We start from the raw sequence: 21,173 nt of genomic DNA, 5'->3' as shown, positions 1-21,173 counted from the left end.
TGGGTGATATTCTCCTAAGATTGTATATTCTCCTGACCCTTCTCCACTCTTCTGGAGATTTTTGAGTATATTTGCTCACTAAGTAACAGCAACTGGTAATCTATTCTTAGGTTATTTTGCAAGACAGGGTGATCGGAAGATACAAGGCTCTTACCTAGATCCATTTCCATACAGTCTCCTACTCTCAGTGCTCAGCAGTTTTTATATTGTAGCGTCTGGTGTTGTAGATAAGCAGTCCAATGTTAGGGTGATTCTCCTTTGGTAGTAATTGGTTCTTCTCTGTGGAAACTTGTAAGATTTTTCTCTGCTCTTACTAGTATAGCTCAGAGATACAGCACACCTAGGAGGCTTTTATAAATTCTTCCTGGAACTCTGTGAGATAAAGTCTCTCTTCAGCTCAGAACCTTATATTATATTATCGATTGCATCCCCCATCTTCCGTTACATCCCCCAGCCCTTCCTCTTCATCTTCATGTCTCTTTCTATTTTTGCTCTGTGCTTGGAGGTGCATCATTTTCTTATATTCCAGGACACTAATCCACTTTCTCCTTCAATTCTTCTCTTGACATTTTTACATCAAAACCCTCTTTTTTGATCTCAGAATAAAGTTTGTGTGTGTGTGTGTGCTGCATTTAGATCTCAAGTTCTGTTTCTTTTTTGTCTTGTTTTGGGGTTTTTTTGTTTTGTTATTTTGCTCATGTTATCTACGCCAGCAGTTATTTCTGGACTGAGGGTTCTGCTTGTAACTCTTCTCCCTGGCTGCTGGGCCACACTAGGAATCTTCTTTTCCTTTGTTTGCTCACTGGGGCTCTGTTTCAGCCACTGTGCTATCTTAAGTGGCCACATTTCCAAAGCAGGAGAAGGAACAGGCACAGCCTCCTCTGGCCCCAGCTGAGCAGCAGATGGGTTGCCAGTCCTCTTCCCAGTCTCCTCACCGCGCCATCACAGGGGTGGTGGCCACACAGCCCGCACGGTCAGCTCCTCAGGAACCAATGAGGCTAGGTGCAGTCACACAGGCCTGCCCCCACCCCTCCCTGTTATCATTCTCAGGCAGGAAGCCTGTCCTGCCCCAGCTCTCTCTGTCAGCATTCCTGAGGCCTCACCCACATCCCAGGCCTCTCTGCCTCCTGCAGTCCCAGCACCCGATTTTCCCCGGGAGAGGCAGATGGGCTAAACTGCACAGAGAAGAGAGGCAGGACACCTTCAAGCTGCTATCTTTCCAGGAGCCTCTGCTCCCCATCCCTCGGAACTTCTTGACTTCTTGTTTATTTTTGCTCAATAGATAGGACTGAATAAATGCCACCACCTACCTCAAATGAGCACAGTCTGTTTAATTGTGATTTTTTGGGAAGCTAACTCAAACTGGTTTAATTTTTTAAAATATATTTTTATTGATTGATTTCATAGAGGAAGAGAGAGGGAGAGAGATAGAAATATCATTGATGAGAATCATTGATCGGCTGCCTCCTGCACACCCCCTACTGGGAATCGAGCCCACAACCTAGGCATGTGCCCTGACCCTGAATCAAACCGTGTTCTCCTGGTTCATAGGTCGATACTCAACCACTGAGCTATGCCAGCTGGGCCTGATTTAATTTGTTTGTTGTTTTTTTGAGAGAGAGAGAGAGTGGAAGGGAGAGGGAAAGTCAGAGAGAAACACATTGATTGGTTGCCTCCCACACTGGCCCTGACAAGGCCAGCGATTGAGCCTGCAACCTAGGTATGTGCCCTTGACCAGAATCAAACCCAGGACCCTTCAGTCCACAGGCTGACACTCTATCCACTGAGCCAAACCAGCTAGGGCTGGTTTAAATTTTTAAAAATTTGTTTTTAATATCACAAAAAAGAAGTCCCAAGGTAGGCTGGGTTCTAAGATGCTGTGTCTTTTCTTTGCTCTGCTTGGCCATCCTTGGTGTTGGCTGCTGTGGTTCCAGGCAGCACACTTAGACATGACAACATCCATAAAAAGAAAAGTAGAACCCCTTCTTATGTTATTAGCCAGATCAGGTTCCATGCCCATTCCTAATCTTGGCACAGGAAATGAGACAACCAAACACCAATCATCCCTAACCACATGGCTGTTGAGAAGACACTTCAAAATCAGGGAACACCTGCTCACAAGCTAAATGTTCTCAGTTCAGCGAGCAGCATTTCACGTGGAAATGAGAATGCTGGCATTTGAGTGCTCACTATATTCAAGGTTCCTTACAAACATTCTCATTTAGTCCTCATCACAGTCCCTGAGGTGGCAAATAGTATTATCTTTGTTTCACAGATGAGGTACCTAGAGCTTAACTAACTTTTACAAGGTCACACAGTTAATGAGCCATCATTTCCCTCCTTGTCTATATATATAAAGAGCCAGGGTTCATAATGTCCCAAACAAACAAAGGGACGACCGAATGCCAGGCTGCCCACGCAGCAGGCTCAGGTGGGCGGGGACTGACAAGCAGGCTGAATTGCTGACCTCTCAGAGAGAGAGAGAGGTGGGGCTGATCAGCAGCCACCCCAGGCTGCTGGTGAGGCCCAGATAGGTCAGCAGTTCAGCCCGCTCGCCAGCAGCCTGGGGCAGATGCTAATCAGCCCTGCCTCTCTGATCAGGCCCAGAGATAGGCCCGGAGACACTGACTGGCATAGAAACTGACCAATCAGAACCAAATCTGGGTGAACTGTGAGGAGCCAATGGCTGCCTAGGAGGCAGAGCTTTTGATGCTGACTGGCATAGAAATCGACCAATCAGAACCAAATCTGGGTGAACTGCGAAGGCAGAACCTAAGGTGGGGGCTGAGGAGGGGTTTTAAGGGCAACAGCTGTTTGGTGTAAGGTGTAAGAAAGCAGTTCAATTTTTTAATGACCAGTTTGGCAGAATAGTGCATATGGCTGGCTATCAGTCCAGATATAGGGTTTATGTGTTTTTGTCTGAAAGGAGCATCTCCTCCTGCTGAAAAAAGCTTTTCCCCCCGATTTAAGCAATCCTATACTATATAATCTATCTTTACTAATAAAAGGGTAATATGCTAATTAGACCAGGTTGACTGGCCATCTTCCGGACATCCAACTTCCTTCCAGACAAAGCCATGGTGGTGGAGACCAAGGTAGAGGCAGTTAGGGGCAATCAGGCCAGCAGGGGAGGGCCACTGGGGATGAGATCAGGCCAGCAGGGGAGGGCAGTTGGGGGCGATCAGACCGGCAGGGGAGAGCAGTTGGGAGCGAGATCAGGCTGGCAGGGGAGGGCAGTTGGGGGCAAAATCAGGCCAGCAGGGCAGGGGGCAAGATCAGGGGAGGGCTGTTGGGGGCAAGATCAGGCCGGCAGGGCAGGGCCGCTGGGGGTGAGATCAGGCCGGCAGGGGAGGGCAGTTGGGGGCAAGATCAGGCCGGCAGGGCAGGGCCGCTGGGGGTGAGATCAGGCCAGCAGGGGAAGGCAGTTGGGGGTGACCAGGTCGGCAGGGGAGGGCAGTTGAGGGTGAGATCAGGCCTGCAGGGGAGGGCAATTGGGGGCGAGATCAGGCTGGCAGGGGAGGGCAGTTAGGGGCGATCAGGCAGGCAGAGGCAGTTAGGGGCGATAAGGCAGGCAGAGAGGTTAGGGGCAATCAGGCAGGCAGGCGGGTGAGCGGTTAGGAGCCAGTGGTCCCAGATTGTGAGAGGAATGTCCAACTGCCGGTTTAGGCCTAAACATCCCCCAAGGGGTCCCCGATTAGAGAGGGTGCAAGCTGGGTTGAGGGACCCACCCCCCCTTTGCACGAATTTCATGCACCGGGCCACTAGTCTACAATAATAAAAGCATAATATGCTCATTAAACCAGACATCCTTCCAGATGACCTTCCGGACGAAGCCAGGGCTGTGAGGGAAGCCCAGGTCCTGCGTGCCAGAGGGAAGCTGGTGCCGGCAGCGGGGGGGGGGGGGGGGGGAAGGAGGGGAAGGAAGGCCTACTCTTGCATGAATTTCATGCATCAAGCCTCTAGTAGGTTCTATAAGTATATAAATGCAGCTAGCAAGGCAGTCGCCAGCAGAAAATGCCCTTTACCTGTTAATTGTCTTGGACTGCATGTGAGAGCTGTAATTAGTCCTCTGCTTTAAGACACTGTTATATTTCGGAGCCTGGTAACTAACTAACAGTGCAAATCCTGCGTGGCAGACGACTAGCTGAGCTCTCCCAAGAGCTGCTGGGATGTGTGGAGGCATTTGGCTTTGCCTTGGAGTTTCACCTCACTTATTATATAAGAGGTTCAAGGATCCTCTTACAAAACAATCCTCAAATCTTATTATGGAACAGCTGAGCCCTATACATTAAACACTCTTGGCTTGCACATTTATTTTACATATTCCCTCAGTCCCTAGTCATTTTGGCTCAATGGATAGTGTTGGTCTGAGGACTGAAGGCTCCCAGGTTTGATTCCGGTCAAGTGCATGTACCTCAGTTGCAGGTTCCTCCCTGGCCTGGGCCCTGGTCAGGGCTCCTGCAGGAGGCAGCCAATCAATGTGTTTCTCTTACTTAGATGCTTCTCTGTCTTCCCCTCTCTCTTTCACTTTTTCTAAAAAAAAAAAAAAAAAAAAAAAAATCAATGGAAAAATATCCTCAGGTGAGGATTAAAAAAAAAAAAAAAGGAAGAAACTAACAAGAATCTGGAAAGTCAAACAAGTGTTTCATACTCCCATCTACATTTGAAACTCTTTGCCATGGGGGCTCTGCAGTGTGTGTTTACTTGTTTTCTCTTCCCTTTATAAAAGCAACAGATGCTCACAGAACATATCTGAGGAAAGGATCCCAAAGTTCTCCTCCTCAACTCTCCTCCCACTCCCAAGATAATCACTTAACTACATGGTGTGTTTCCATAGACTCTTCCATAGCAATGCTTTATCTTTATTTATTTTTAATATTTTATTATGGAAATATTTAAATATACATAAAAGTAGAAATAGTATAATGAAGCCCAATGTTCCCATTAGTCCAGTGTCAACAATCAACATTTACAATGCATTTGACATCACAATGTACTTAGTGATTTTAAAAGTTATTATAAAAAGAACCTGAGTTCATAAAAGATTAAAGCAGTATGGAAAGATAAAAAGTAAAAAATAAAAATCTCTTCCTTTCCCAAGACCCTTAATTCCAATGCTCAGAAATAAGTTGTCAATGTATCAATCTAGATATTTTCTATATTTTCACAAACTTAAAATTTTGCACACAAGAAATCGGACCAGACATGCTTATTACTACTTGCTCTTCCACTTTCTAAACCTTAGCCTTCCTTTAGAAGTGAGTAAGTGTTGCTGGTGGGCATTCTCCAACAGCTACAGCATCCCACTAGAAAGCACACCTAACCCAGGAATGCGGGGGAGGTGATCACTGATTTGGTTAAGTAAATCTGTCTCTTAAAGCCAGAGTTACAAAGTGGGTTGTGTACACACCCAAGTGGATGCAAAATGATCCACTGGAGTATGGGGGGAAATATAACTTCCATTAATTTTTATACCATCCCTGAAAATTTTTGCATATTTTAAAATATATAGACTAATAGTGCAATAATACATTTGTATACTTTATAAACATTTCCGTATGCGAGGTATGTACTCGACATTTTTCAGTCTGGAGTACAAGGCCAACAAAGGGAGCCCCCTGTCCCAGGCGGCTGTGTTGAGCAGCACAGAATCTGTGCTGCCTGGGAGAGTGCAGGCGCTTCCTGGCCTGTCCTCTGAAGCTCTGCCACCCACGCTCCTCGGTGCTCCAAGCCCCGTGAGAATCCCATAGGCAAGGAGAACCTGTTCCTGACTGGGGACCCTGCAGAAGTACCTGCCATCTACGCAGCAATTCCCAAATGTTTCTGCAGACCCCGGGCTCTCTGGGGGGAGGGAATAACAGAAGTTAGCTGGTCTGGGAGCATGTAAGGCCATTTTACAGATCATGATCAGTGTTACTAAACTAAGTACCTCATTTTAAAAACAAAAACATGTCAATAAATGAAAAAAGCAAAAACCTGTTTGATTTTAACTCAGCATTTCTATTTGACTCTGGAATCCATACCTACTCCCAACTTTATTTTTTCCTGAATATTTGTTTATAAACCTAAGGAACTAGAATTTTGTGGAAAAACTTTGTACAGAAATATTGATCAGGAGGTTTCCTGCAGGAAAATACCATCAACAAAATGGTTAACTTCCACTTTCCATTATGAAATAGTTGCATATCATAATTAGCTAAAGAAACACTTGTCCACACACACAAAGAACAAGGACCTCCAAATTTAACTTCTAAGTCGAGCTTTCTGAATCCACTTCCTCTGCCAGGAGTTATAATTTGTTACTTACACATTCCAGAGCTAAGCTGTGCTTTTCCCATTTGTGCAAAACATGGTGCGCTCATTTTACGTTCTATAAATACAAGTGCATATTAGATTTTGAAAGAAAATTTCTCCCGGGGAGTGAGAGGAGGAGGTTGCTCTGCTAAGAGGATTTAGAACCAGAGATGTCAGAAGTATGGTGCTGAAAACATGTGATGATGAGACTAACTTTTGAGCTTATCTTGTGAAATTAGCTTCATTGCCTGTTTACAAAACACACAGGCTTTATTAAAACACCAGTGTTTATTGAACACTTACTATAACCAAGTCCAAGGAAACAGTAATAAAGTGCAGTCCTGTAGAACCAAGAGGGAGGGGCGTCCAGGCAGAGGGAAAAGCATCCCCACTGGCATGACAGCATGGTCAGGGAACTGCCCTGAAATGTCACTGTTTCTAAAAGCTTGTGACAGGAAGTTTGGACTGAGCAAGATTTTTGTTAGAGCAAGTTCGGTAGAGCAAACTTTCACCGAAGCTCTAAGACTCAGCTCGAGCCTATCTCCTTGGGCAAGTCTTGGCTCACATATGCATGTCCCCTGAGCTCCTAGGTACCCTGTGTGTGTATTTTTCACAGCACAAATCCTTCTGTATTATAATTGTTGGGCTCTTTCTTTCCACCAAATTATGAGCTCCCCCAGGGCATGGATTACATTCCCTGGAGGCTGTCAGTACAAGATGCAGTTAAGTTGATAAGTGAATGAAAATGGAAGTGGCCACTGGGAACAGATGATTCTTTCAAGAGCGTGGTTTACACGAGGCAGGATTACACTGCAATGTGGTATGTGCTATCACAAAGATGTGCAGAATGCCAGAGAGCAGATCAGAGGCACCCTTCACTCAGTTTAATGTCCTCATTCTCAGTATATGGCTGTAATATCTGCCACAGTAGAAGCCAGCTCTTCAGTAAACAAGTACTAGGCAAAAATGAAAAATCTTTTTAAAAATACACGAAGGCTAGGTTTATATATAATAAGATCAGGATTTAAAACCCTATTTAACCTCTTTTAAATATATATATATATTTATATATATATATATATTACAGATATATATATATATTACTATATATATATATATAATTTTACAGAGAGAAAGGGGGAGGGATAGAGAAATAGAAACATCAATGAGAGAGAAACTTCAATCTGCTGCCTCTTGCACGCTACTAAGGTTCAAGCCCATAACCTAGGCATGTTCCTTGACTGGGAATCGAACTGTGACCTCCAGGTTCATGGGCCGATGCTCAACCACTGAGTCGCACTGGTTGGGCTATTTAATCTCTTTTCATCCTTCAGATTTGGGCTCAAGCATCACTGCCATGGGGAAGCATTCCTTGCCCTGCCTGACTAGGTCCCACCTCCTCCTTCAGTCCCATCCCTGCATGATGTGCATGGATCCCCAAAGGCTCCCATCATAGCACTTATCTTGGTTACAATTGCACATGTATTCACAATTCTTTGATTAATGACCATAAGCTTCACAGGGCAGGGACATTGTTCAGTTCACTATTGTATTCCTATCATCTAGCAGAGGTGCTGGCACAGCCAAGTGCTTAAGAAATATCTGTCCAATGAATAATTGAGGTAAACAGTCCATGCAAATCAGCACATGCATGCCATAGGAGCCAAAGAATTCCATACAGCCTATAGGAGGATTTCAAGGGAGAAGGGGATAAAATGGTTAACAGGACAATTCACTTAATCATAAAACTAAATAATGATAAATTAATCACAACATATTGACACCTTAATTTATAAAAACTTACTTTTGTGTTTAGAAATATAAAGGCTAATCCTATCTAATAAAGAGGGAATATGCTAATTGACTGGCACACCCTCACTAAGATGGTGACACCCACAGCCAATAAGGAGGGAATATGCTAATTGACTTCATACCCTCAAAGATAGCAGCGCCCACAGCCACAAGATGGTGGTGCTCAGTCCCCTCAGCCCCACCGGGGTGGCAGGCGTGTGGCACGGCCAGGCCCACCCCGAGGCGGGCCCGGCCACTCTGCGTACCTGCCTCCGGAGCCCACAATCCCCTCATCCTTCCAGCCCGCCAGGGTTGGCCAAAGGCGCAGGCAAGCCTCAGATGTCAGCTGCCCAGCCGCCCAAGGTGGGTCCGAGGTGCAGGCAAGCCTTGGATGGCAGCTGCCCAGCCACCTGAGGCTCAGGTAACCAGGGCCGGCTAAGGCTTGCGCTGCTGGCAGTGGCAGCAGCAGAGTTGTGATGGGGGCGTCGCCTCCCACCCCTGAGGGCTCCTGGACTGTGAGAGGGGGCAGGCTGGGCTGAGGGACCCCCCCTCCAGTGCATGAATTTTCATGCACTGGGCCTCTAGTAATATACTTAGAATGAAAAATGATGGCTTAATTTTTTCGTATTACCAAATAGCCTTCACTTTTCCGAAATGTTTTCTAAAACTTATGCAATGGAAGCACGTTTTATATAAGACAACCTACACTATATCAAATTATTCTAATTCCTCTATGCTGAGATCAAACAAGGTGTCTTTTTAAAGAGAGATTTCTACCTCCAGGGATCATGATCATTTCAGCAAGAGTATAATCTAGTTTACTGTACTGAGCTACTTAACATTTATTCTAATAAGGGACACACAGGTTACATATGGATAATCTGATCACACTCCCTGACATGTTTTAACAGAAAATAAACATTTTCTTTAAATAGCTAGCAATCCCCCCAATAACCAGTGAGCAAGGAGGGAGCTAATGGCCTGCCTGCAAAAAGTGCTGAGCGACTGATAGCTTCAAGCATTCACCCTAGCAGTTAAAATCAATTAATCATTCCTTATAACTGGAACAGAATATAATTAATTATGTTAGCTTGGCTGGTTCAAGTTTAATTCCACTAAAAAATCATTATAAAAAATCATTATGAATATAGGTCATTATCCTGAGTTATTGCTAGAATAAAAACAGTAATGAATGAATTTCTAAATGAATCTTATTCACATTTTTTAAAAACCTTTCTAATATAAACACTGGGAGAGAAAATAGGATAATGAATCCCCAAGTATCCATCACCCAGCTTTAACAATTAACAACTCATATCAATCTTGTTTCAACTATATTCCAACACACTCCCCAATTCTAACTCTTTAATTATTTCTAAGTCCTAAATACCGTATCATTTTATTTTTTTAATCTATTTTATTGATTTTTTACAGAGAGGAAGGGAGAGGGAAAGAATGTTAGAAACATTGATGAGAGAAAAACATCGATCAGCTGCCTCTTGCACACCTCCAACTGGGGATGTGCCCACAACCAAGGTACATGCCCTTGACCGGAATTGAACCTGGGACCTTTCAGTCTGCAGGCCAACGCTCTATCCACTAAGCCAAACTGGTTAGGGCCTAAATACTGTATCATTTTAAACATTTTAATTTACATCTCTAAAAGGGCTCCTTATAAAAATTTAACCATCACCACACCTAAAAATAATTGTAAAAATTCTTAAAATCATCGAACATTCAGTTAGTTTTCCTATTTCCCCAATGGTCTCATTTTTTATTGTTTGTTCAAATCAGGATCCAAATAAGTCTATAAGTTATATTGGTAGATATATCTCTTAAGTCTCTCTTAATCTATCTTTTTCTTTTTCTTTGCAATCCCATTGTTGAAGAAACAGGGTCATTTGTCCTAGTTTTCCAGTCTGGACTTTTCCTATTGAATCCCTTGTGAATTGCATTATTTAACATGTTCCTTTGTTTCCCACATTTCTAGTAAAGAGGTGATTAGATTCAGAGGCTTGATCAGGATCAGATTTGACTTTTGGCAGGACTGCTTCATAAGTGGCGTATTTCCATTAGGAGGCACAAAATGTTAAACTGCTATCTCTTTGAAGTTATTAGAAGTCACTGGTGACCATTGTCTGAATCCATTAATTGTTGGAGGGTAAAATGGTGATAATCTATCACTCTCCAACTTATCAGCTAGGATATTTCTTTAAGATCATACTTCAAAGGTAACTATGATTTTGTAAACTATCATTATTAACTCGTGGAGTAAAACAGGAGCTTCAATCTCTTGCAGATATTATCCTTACTGATGCTAAAATTAGTTCAGCTTTGGCTAGTGGGAACATCAAGGTGGTTCCTGAATCTTTTTGATCTGAATTTGCTTCTTTGCTTTCTAGGAGATAGTATTTTCTAGGCTCTTCTTAGGTATTCCTTTCCCTAGATCTGGAATTAGCCTTTTATCCAAAGATGTCCAAAGCTAATAAAGTCAATTAAGGAAGAGTCTTCTACTTTTGTTTCTAATGAATTCATGTGGTTGTGTACCTGTGAATTTTTAAGCATGGAGCCCTCAGATTTAAAAGAAAAACATTGCCTATATGACAAGATGCTAATGGTGGAAGTAATCTTACATAGTAATGGAAGGAGCATAACTTGGTACATACAGCTGGAAGACAATGTCGTAATTTTTATCAATGACATTTAAAAAACCTTTAACCCAACAATTACATTTTTAGGAATTATCAGGCTTAGGATTTCCCCTGTAGGATTTTTTAAAATAATGAACAATCTGAAAACCCAAATGTCCAAACAGGGAATTGGTTAATTTTTAAATGTACAATGCATTCAGAGAATCAAGTATTTAGTCATTAAAATTATGTAGGTACCAATGTATTGTTAAACAAGAAAGGTGGATCACAAAAGTGTGCATATTATGCCTTTAGCCACATGCATAGAAAAGTGTATTGAAGGCTATATTCCAAAATCTTAACAGTGCAATGGCTGTTCTCATGTTGCCACTGCTGGTTTAGAATTTGGCATCCCTGGGTCTGTCTGCCAAGTCAGATACTCCTCTTCTAACTGCTTTCCAGTTTCATTTTGTTTTTATCTTTTCTCCAGTACTCCTTGTCCTTGATGGATTATGCTTCTTTCTTTCTCCAATTGCTGTGATTATAGTGGAGATTTTAAGAGCGAGCAGAGGCTAATAAACATTTTGCTGAGCACTCCATTTTTACCTATCATCTTGTTGCCTTTTTATAGGAAAAAACACTCCAAAGAGCTTGTCAGCTATAAAACATATGAATTTCTACTGAAAATAGTGCATACATGTATATATATATGTCACACAATATAATAGTACAGAATACACTTGTATGCTAATAATACAAAGGGTTGGATACAGAAACAATAATGCAAAACTAAAGTGGTAATAAATGGAAAAAGAGATTCAAATGGAAGTTGTTTTTAATCAAGAACATAAAACCAGAAGTGCTGAAACTGAAGCTGAGCCATGTGATCATCTGTTTAGTTACTTGGAAATCAAACATGGTTTTCAAAAAACTATGATTTCTTACAATTTTAATAATTTCTCTACAGATGAACTGTCTCTGGTAGCTGCTTAAAACTATACCCAACTTGCTTTCTAGTTTTGGGAGACCTGACCCTATAAATCTGGATCATGAACATTCCCTCTTTATACCACTGAAAATGGCTGTCTAGTTTTGTAATGCTCTTGCTACAGTGACTCTCTTAGACTTTCAATTAAAGGGATTAACAAAAAACCCCACATAAATACATAACACACAGACAACAGTGTGGTGATAGCCAGAGGGAAAGGAAGGGGAAGGAAGGGGGCGGGGGGGGGGGGGGGGGGGGTGATGGGGATGGAAAGAGACTTTGCCTGGGAGGATGGGCACACAATGCAGTGTGCAGACGATGTTTTATTGAGTTGCACACATAAAACCTGTATCGTTTTGCAAACCAAAGTCACCTCAATAAATACAATATTTTTAAAAAAGAAATTAAAAGCCTTCTCAAGCACAAGCACCCATAATTGCATAGCTGCCAAGGATACTAATCCCATTCTTAGAGAAATAATAACATTAGGTCTTAAAATGTACAGATCATAGAAACAGATGTCAGGATTTATAAGAGGAGTAGTTTGCTCAACTTGGAGAAATCTTCAGTTTTTACTAATCTGTGAATATGACAAAAATAAAGTTCCCAAGCACAAAGTGCTGAAGACACCCCAGAAAACAAAACTGATCAGATAGTTTGTCTTTCCCTTAAAGAAGTCCTTTACCAAACCATATGATATTGCCTGATATCATAAGAATTACTAAGTCCAGAAACTGTAATAACTGATTTTACTGATGATTTTGTTTGTAAGTTGCCTGAATTTAGAAAACTGAAAAAATTCTAAATAAAATCTAAGCATTCAATTTTAAAAACAACCAATATGCAATCATCTGAATTAATCAATATTGACGGTTTCATGAACAAACAAAACTAAACATAATATACATTTTAATGTTTCTAAATTAAAGTAACTAAAAAGTAGGGCATGTTTATTCATTTAACAAATACTACTTACTTATAACTGGCCTCAATTTAAAAAAAATTGGGGGCAGATTATTCTATGCAGGGCACCATTGTGGGCTTATAATTCTTTTTCTAGATAAGACTGAAATGTCAAGTCTTTCCTTATTTGCTATGAATTTGACAAAGCAGGAAAATGAGACTCAAAAATTTAAAATATACTTACTAAACTAGGCTTTTTTAAAAATTAGGTACTTAGCAAACTTTGCAAACTATATACTGGTAAAGCAGGTTCTCAAATAACATCGTTTCTTCAACATTTTACTATAACTTGGATGAGATGTTGTAGGAACTTAACTCTAGTTTATGTCAATTAACCTCTGGTAAAATTGGTTTCATTATACATCGTTTTGCTTTAAGTTGCAGAACCTAGGGACCAAGTTAAGTGAAGACTTAATGTCAATAAGATCAGTTTCCAAAATGCCAGCTCTTCCATCAAGAACACTTTTAAATACAAATGAATAGTGACTGGAAATAATGTAAAGCAACTGAGATTATTTCAGTGTTTTGAAAATGTTCAGTGTATAAATACAAAGATACCTAATCATAGTTTTTCACATGGACTCCTAACTAGAAATAGAGATATCTATACTTGGGTGGAAAGAGACAACCCTCTTTCTACTTAACAATCTCTTTCATTTAGCAAGAAGTTGCCTGTGGGAAGCTTCTTTTGGTAGTTCTCAGAGTTCAAGAGAATGGAACCTTCAAGTTGATTTCATCAAGTCTATTTATTAATGCATTTCAAGTTTCAAAAAACCTTACATCTTTGCACAATACTTTATTTTTTGCAATTTTTAGTAAAAATTTCCAAAGTGAACAAAAAGATACTGTATAAAACACAGTGGACATTAAACTGACAGTAGTATTAGATCTCATTTGTCTTGATCCTTTTGTTTTACCACATCTTGATCTGCCGTGGAGAGTTCAGTGCATGTATCTCTTTTCAGAAAACATTTAACTTAGACTCAAAATAAAACAGGGCAGTGTATACCTGCCAAAACCTCACCACAGGATAACATTACAAGCAAAAAATGTACATGTTCCAAAGTCTACCACACTCAAGAAGTTACTAAGAACTCTTGCAGAATAAAAGTCACCATTTTAGAAATGCAAACCCACTTCCAACCTTTGCACAGTCCAAAAACAAAGGCATTTAAATGATTTAAAAGCTAATTACATACATATCTACCTACTTGTTTGTTTAGAATTATTTATAGTCTATCTGGGGTTTCATGTACAAAATTTGTCTCTAAATCATGTACAAAAGGCTGTATTTTGAAAAAAGTCACCATGTACTGTACAAGTTTACAAGGAAGAGTTCCCATTATTTTCTCTAGCATTTTTGGCCTTGCTGGCTTGCGTCACATTATGAGAATGATTGTGTAAACCTTATACTCTTAAGAAAAAAAGGAAAAAAAGAAGCCAAAACACAAATTTTTTCAACTTTCCCTAAATTTGCCTCCTACATGAAGCCAGGAAAATCATAGCTATTTATGTCTAATTTAAGTGATGTAGTTGGAAACAGAAGCAATAAATATGTCACAAGCTTAAAATATTCTTGTAATGCCCCCTTCCATTTCTGCATAGCAATAAGCCTGTTAATACATTAAATGCTTTTGCTTTCTTTCTTTAAAAAGCCAATTATTTACATCTGTTTAAAAAATAATTTTGGAATGGGCCATTGTGCTGTTTCACCTCCATTGTTGTTAAAATATTTTAGGGGGAAAAAAAAGTCAGAAGGCCTATCTACAATTTAACAGTTGAGCAAATCACTCTTCTTTAGTGGTTACCAATGGTCAGTGAAGATACACAGAAAAATTTGTTCAAATATTTTGATTAAAAAAAAGACAACTTTTCTTTTTCTTATCAGACAAAAATCAAAAGCATAATTAGCATACTTTAAGATATATGGAAACACAAATAAGAGGTTACAAAAAGAATCATTTCATTGACATAATTTCTACTGAATCATGAATAAAATGTCACCTACCAATTCAAAAATGGAATTGATTAGAACGTTTAAAATAAGCAGAAATCAGACACTTACATAAAGAACTAACTCTGAAGTAGTATGCTGCATATGTCCAGTTTGCACAACACAACTGTGTTCTTCAGCATAGTCACTCATGTGCTCTTAGCAGCCATTTGATAAAGACAAAATGAATATCAGAACCAACTCCATCATAAGAAAAAGGTAAATTGATTCTCATTTCAAAACTACCTGTGTAAAGCATTACAGAATCCTGGACCACTGAATACCACCATTCTCTGTTATCCTGAGTATGTCAATTAAACAGTAATTTTTCATTAAGAGCAGAAAAATTTTATAATACAAAGAAACATCCATATTGCAATTTCTGTTTACAATTGCACACAGAAGTACAGTGTACGTAAGAAATACATGTCTGATATAACAAGGTATGTACATTGGCAAGTGATGTCTCCAATGTTGAGGTTGTCGAGCCTCCTAGCCTTGACTGGCAGTTGAAAAATATATATATATATATATTTCAATTTGTGATAAAAGTTTATAGAGAGCCAAGTTTGCCTGCATGTGAAGAAAATGCAGCAACGAAGAACAGGGAACACAGGGCACACAATAATATTCTAAGATTTTGTGCCATTAGGTTAAAAATATCTGTCCATAAGAAAACTGGGTTCCTTTTCCACCCCCCACCCCCAAATTGGAATTTTCAGGCTTTAAAATTTAAGTAATTCCACCTGGTCTGAGGACATGATCTCTTGACATTTTTTTCTTTGACTGTTATTTGCGAGGGTTTCGTTTGGGGATGTCTTAATAGGTGTCTCTTTGGAGTGAAGTTTCCCATTGTAGGCACTAGGAAGAACCAAGGCAAAAGCTGCAGTTAACGTCTCATATGTCCCATTTGATAACTCTCCCGGGGCCTCTGACGCGGGGGTTGTTGAATGGGCTGTGGAGGTCTCCTCCTCTTTAAAGTGCCTGTGAGTCACAAACAAAAGTAAGATAGATTTACTGTTAGCTTTATACTCTTTAAAAACAAAGCTGCCATATCAATAAGAAAGGGTCTAAAATGGTACTATCGAATAGAATTATAATATAAGCCATATATGTAATTTTAAATTTTCAGAAACTATAATAAAAAGTAAAAAATAAATACATTGAGTATTTTTTTAAAATATATTTTTATTGATTTCAGAGAGGAAGGGAGAGGGAGAGAGAGAGAGAAACATCAAATATGAGAAAGAATCATTGATTGGCTGCTTCCTGCATGCCCCACACTGGGGATCAAGCCCGCAACCCAGGCATATGCCCTGACCGGGAATCGAACCGTGACCTCTTGGTTCCTGGGTGGACGATCAAATGCTGAGCCAAACCTGGCTGGGCACATTGAGTATTTTTTATTCCACTGAATCCAGTATAGCCAAAATATTATCATTTCAAGACATGATGGATAAAATAATGAAATATTTCAGTCTCTTTTGTATAGTAAGCTTTCAAAGTCTGATATGTCTATTATATTTACAACACACTCAATTAAGACTAGCCACTCTCAAGTGCTCAACAACCACAACTTATTAAACTAATGTGAATTCTGAGGACAAGATTCATGACAAAGAAATTACTGAGTCTTTTTGAGCAAATGACTTAACCTCTTTGCAACTCTAATGCCTTGTCTATAAAAACAGAGAAAATAACGAACTCATATAGTCTATATGTGAGGATGATATGATAGTGAATGTAAAAATGCTTAACACTTTTTGTGAGAGTTCAATAAATGGTGGCAAGGGTTTTGTGGGGTTTTTTAAGTTTTAAAGGTAGAATTTGCTTAAAGTGAAAACAAGTACAAGAATTGTTCCAATAAATGAGACTATAATTGGTAACTCATCTAAAATGTGTCATGAGGCCCTTAGAAGTGCCTAAGAAACTGACAAAAAATTCCAGAGGGCTAAACATTGTAAATTTATGAAAAGCAATGATATAAAAATCAAATTTCCTGATTCCCACCAAGATACTATCCCAGCATGAATACCGAGCTCTCTTGCCCAAAGATAGGTAAATGCAGGAAAACAACTAAGGGAAAATGGAGAGCATTGTAAGAAACCCCCTATTTTAATCTGCTTTCTGTAGGGTAGTGAATTTGGCCTAAGGCAAGAGGTGTCATGAGGAGTCTGTGGGGGAGAGAAGAGGCAACTGCTGTCCTTTAGCTCTGGTTCTCCTCTGGCATTGCCAGTTTAGAGCCTTTCTTATTGATATGGCAGCTTTGTTTTTAGAGTATAAAGCTAACAGTAACAATGTCTACCCAAAACCAACAGTGAACAGAGTGCTGGTCCAGAAGTCCGGAGGGCAGCATAAAAGTCACAAATACCTTGGGGAAGGTGAGGGAGAAATGAATATGGACTAAATAACCTGGAGCAGTTGCTCCCTACCCTTTTCTTCTGTAAATCCCTGGAACTCATCTAAATCCTCCCTGAGAGGGAAGGGTGAAGGAGTTATTTTCAGAGATGAAGAATGGTCATTAGGTGACTAAAAGCCTCCACCCTAAGACTCTTCCACAGACTGTATTTCCCCATAAGCATCATCCCTAGGGAAATGAGCTTATGTGCCAGAAAATCGCTGATAAACACGAACATTAAAAACAATAACAGAAGCATAGCTATTAGAATAAAAGGACCAATAATCTAAAACAAAAATAGAAGATTTTAGAATATGAAAAGAAAACAAAAATTAAGAAAATAAGTGAATAAGTACCAGGCAAAAACAAAACTTTCTAAGCTCTCAATGTTTTTAGACACTCTGGGTAGATTAACATTAAACTGTCAGCCATTAGCTAGATTGGATTGATTAAAATAAAATTAAAAAACCAACACTTAAAAATCAAGTAAATAATTCATCTAGTAATCCCATTCTCAAGGAGAAAGTGCTAAGTGCTATAAAATCAGTTACTAAAGACTCATTCATAATTCAATCCTTTCTGCTGAATGGTTCTGTGTTATAAAAATACATACCTTGTTCAAATTGTCTTACCTGGAAGAGGTTTAGGAGGAGGCAACTTTGGATTACTACTTGGAGTATGAACACTGCATATCTTAATAAATCCAGCCATTAACATGATCAGGGCAATTCCCATTAGCAATACTGCCCACCAATTATCCTAGAAATAAATAGATTTTCAATTTTAGAATATTTATCTATACATATAAAAGCCTAATCGACCATCCAACCGGTAGCTATGACACACAATGACCACCAGGGGTCAGGCGCTCTGACCAGTAGCTATGATGTGCACTGACCACCAGGGGGTAAACGATCAATGCAGAGCTGCCTAGCTGAGGTGACTTGGCAGCTGCGGTTCTCGGGTGACGCACTCGGAACCAGAGAAGAGGGAGCCCAATTTCAGGGTGTGTCACTCGAGAACTGTCCTCTCATAATCTGGGACCCCTCAGGGAATGTCAGAGGGTCGGTTTCGGCCTGATCCCCACAGGCCAGGCAGAGGGACCCTACCGGTGCACGAATCCATGCACCAGGCCTCTAGTATTATATAAAATACAGAATAGAATATATTACATTTTAATTTTTAAAGAACATTTGTTGGCTGGAAGTTGTATAGCTATAATATATAAGCACATACATATGAATTTTTTAAGTATAAAAAATGTATAAAGGAGAAAACAAAAATTACCCGTAACTTCACTTCCTAAAGGAAACCACTCAAACTTATTTTCCTGTAAGTCTCTTTTCTATATAGCTATGTCAAACACATGGATAAACACAACACTGGGGTCATCCTGGATACTGTATTTTTCTATGTTGATACTGTATTTTTCTATGTTGTTAAATATTTTCTGGTTTAAATATTTCCCCTTTTTTGGTCTACTACTCATATAGACTATGCTATGTTTGCTTTTATATGCTCCACTGACTTGAAAGTATATTACTTTAAATTCTACTCCTGGACAGATTTTTATACTCTTTCTATTTTTTTCTACTCATCAAAGACTAAAGTTTTACCTTTTTTGAGGCCCCCTTTTCCTATTACTCTACTTCATTTGCAATTTGAGACCCAGTCTACTGCTGTAAAATTATTTTAATACTAGAGGCCCAGTGCATGATTAAATCATGCACGTGTAGGGTCCCCTACATGCTTTCACTTTTGATCACGGGGGAGCTGGGTGCCTGTCCGCGGGTGCACCAGGCCTTTCAGAAGCCTCCGGCGCGGGGGATGCTTCTGAAAGGCCTGGTGCTGGAGCAGACAGGCACCCAGCTCCCCCGCTTTTGATGGTCTGAGGTGGGACGTGAGCTCGCTGCCCCAGAGGCCCCTTCTGTGCCGCAGCACAGCCATGGTGCAGACGCTGAGCTCGCGCCGCCACTGGCAACGCAAGCTCAGCGTCCCGCCGGCCCAATCAGCCACCCCGGCCACCCCGAGTCCCGCCCTCCCGCGCCTCCTGGCCAATCATGGGCATAGCGAAGGTATGGTCAATTTGCATATTTGTCTATTATTAGGTAGGATATCTTAATTTTCATTCTATTATGCATATATATCATAGTGTCTGTTTTACATATATATTAATTTATCTAAAGGTTAATGGTCTTTTTAATATGAAAAGTGGAGGATGTACATATTCTAGAAGCAGGCAAACTTTACTCAGTCTAAAAGGGGCCTAAAAATTTTACTTCTAATTTAAATCATATTAAATAAATCAATTAGCTACACAAAAAAAATAACCTTCAAAGTTTGAAATAATTTATAGGAAAGTTACTGTTTCCATTCTTAATAAATTATAAGTCTATTTTGCAATTCAAAATATTCAGATTTTAACATAGCATGTACAAAATAGTTACAACTTTAAAACCAGGGGTCCTCAAACTTTTTAAGCAGGGGGCCAGTTCACTGTCCCTCAGACCGTTGGAGGGCTGGACTATAGTTTAAAAATAACTATGAACAAATTCCTATGCACACTGCACATATCTTATTTTGAAATAAAAAACACCCGCATGTGGCCCGTGGGCCGTAGTTTTGAGGACGCCTGTTTAAAACTATGAACTTTCATATTGGCTTAACCCAGACTATTAAAATACATAATAGTCATTGCTAATTATTACAAATAAAAATCTAATTTAAGAAGATTTTTTCTGATCTGGGGTCTTACAAACAGCCTATTTCTTTATCCATCAGTAACAATGTAATTAAAGTAATAGAAACGAAAATAACAATGCATGCTGTGGCAAAATACCCCAGGTCACTTTTCCATATGTGAAAAGCCTTTCTTATATACACATATTTTTAATTTGCTTAATTTTGAAAGAGTCTCTAACTTACTGAAAAGTTGTAAGTATAACACAATGAACTTTTTAAAAACTGGACCATCTAACACCGTGGTCGGCAAACTGCGGCTTGCGAGCCACATGCGGCTCTGTGGCCCCTTGAGTGTGGCCCTTCCACAAAATACCACAGCTTGGGCAAGTCTATTTTGAAGAAGTGGCGTTAGAAGAAGTTTAAGTTTAAAAAATTTGGCTCTCAAAAGAAATTTCAATCGTTGTACTATTGATATTTGGCTCTGTTGACTCATGAGTTTGCCGACCACTGATCTAAGAGAACATTGCTAGCCTGATGCCCTGTTATACCCGAACATTTTAGCATATACTTTCTACAATATTAGGGTGTTTTCCTAGATAACCAAAACACAATCATCAAACAGGAAATCAGCAGATACATTACTACCACTTAATCCTCAGACCCCACTCAAATGTCACCATTTGTCCCAATGCCATCCAATTCAGAATTACATGTTGCGTTTAGGTACCATGTTTCTTTAATCTCCTGAAATCTAGAACATTTCCAGTCTTTCCTTGGTTTATATAATCTTGACACTCTGGAAAAGTATAGGCTATTTTGTATCAAAATGTCCTTCAATTTGGATTTCTCAGATGTTTCCTTATGATTAGATTCAGGTCATACACCTTTGGTAAGAATATCACAGAAGTGATGCTGTGTTCTTCTCACTGCATCCTATCAGTTGACACGTGATTTTAATCTCATTATTAGTGATGTTAACTTGATCAGTTGACTGAGGTGTTGTCTGTCAACTATCATAAAGATACTCTTCCCTTTTGTAGTCACTGAATATTTTGTAGGAACATAATTTGGAACTCTAAATACCCTGTTCTTCATCAAATCTTTAATTTATTCATTTATTTATTCCCTCATGGTTTCCTATTTTACACAATAGGTTATAATCCATTACTATGATTATTGTGTCTTTTGAACGTGCCCCACAATTCCTTGAGCACTTTATTTTCCGACACAAAAGAAAAGTTCTAGGTTCATCTTGTTCTTTCCCTGCCCCAGCCCTGGAATCAGCCATTTCTCTACCTCGCCCTGATTCCTTTTGGAACTGCCCCTCCTATGCAGACATCCTCCTCAAAGCATTTGTACTCTGATATCCCAAGCCAGCTGCCCCTTAACAGGGCACCCTTCTCACCCTGCTTAGGCTCTAACACCCCATACCAT

At 39.9% G+C, this 21,173-nt stretch overlaps 1 protein-coding gene across 2 annotated transcripts in view; it reads right to left on the bottom strand.

The window, feature by feature from the left end:
* Positions 1-11,990: 11,990 nt before the first annotated feature.
* Positions 11,991-21,173, bottom strand: part of ADAM10 (ADAM metallopeptidase domain 10) — a 158,302-nt gene continuing 149,119 nt past the window's right edge. Inside the window, exons 15-16 of one of the 2 annotated variants that reach the window (XM_008143193.3) lie at positions 17,690-17,816; positions 11,991-15,643 (exon numbers count right to left, since the gene is read on the bottom strand). In XM_008143193.3, coding sequence (XP_008141415.1) covers positions 15,549-15,643; positions 17,690-17,816 — 222 coding nt within the window. In that variant the 3' untranslated portion in view covers positions 11,991-15,548. The remainder of the gene's footprint in view (positions 15,644-17,689; positions 17,817-21,173) is intronic. The other variant, XM_054716196.1, reaches the window with a different exon arrangement.

The sequence above is a fragment of the Eptesicus fuscus genome, chromosome 5 (genome assembly GCF_027574615.1).
Source record: "Eptesicus fuscus isolate TK198812 chromosome 5, DD_ASM_mEF_20220401, whole genome shotgun sequence".
Classification (NCBI taxonomy): Eukaryota; Metazoa; Chordata; class Mammalia; order Chiroptera; family Vespertilionidae; genus Eptesicus; species Eptesicus fuscus.
Note: the sequence above shows the minus strand (reverse complement) of the source record. Positions and strands in the feature narration are given on the sequence as shown.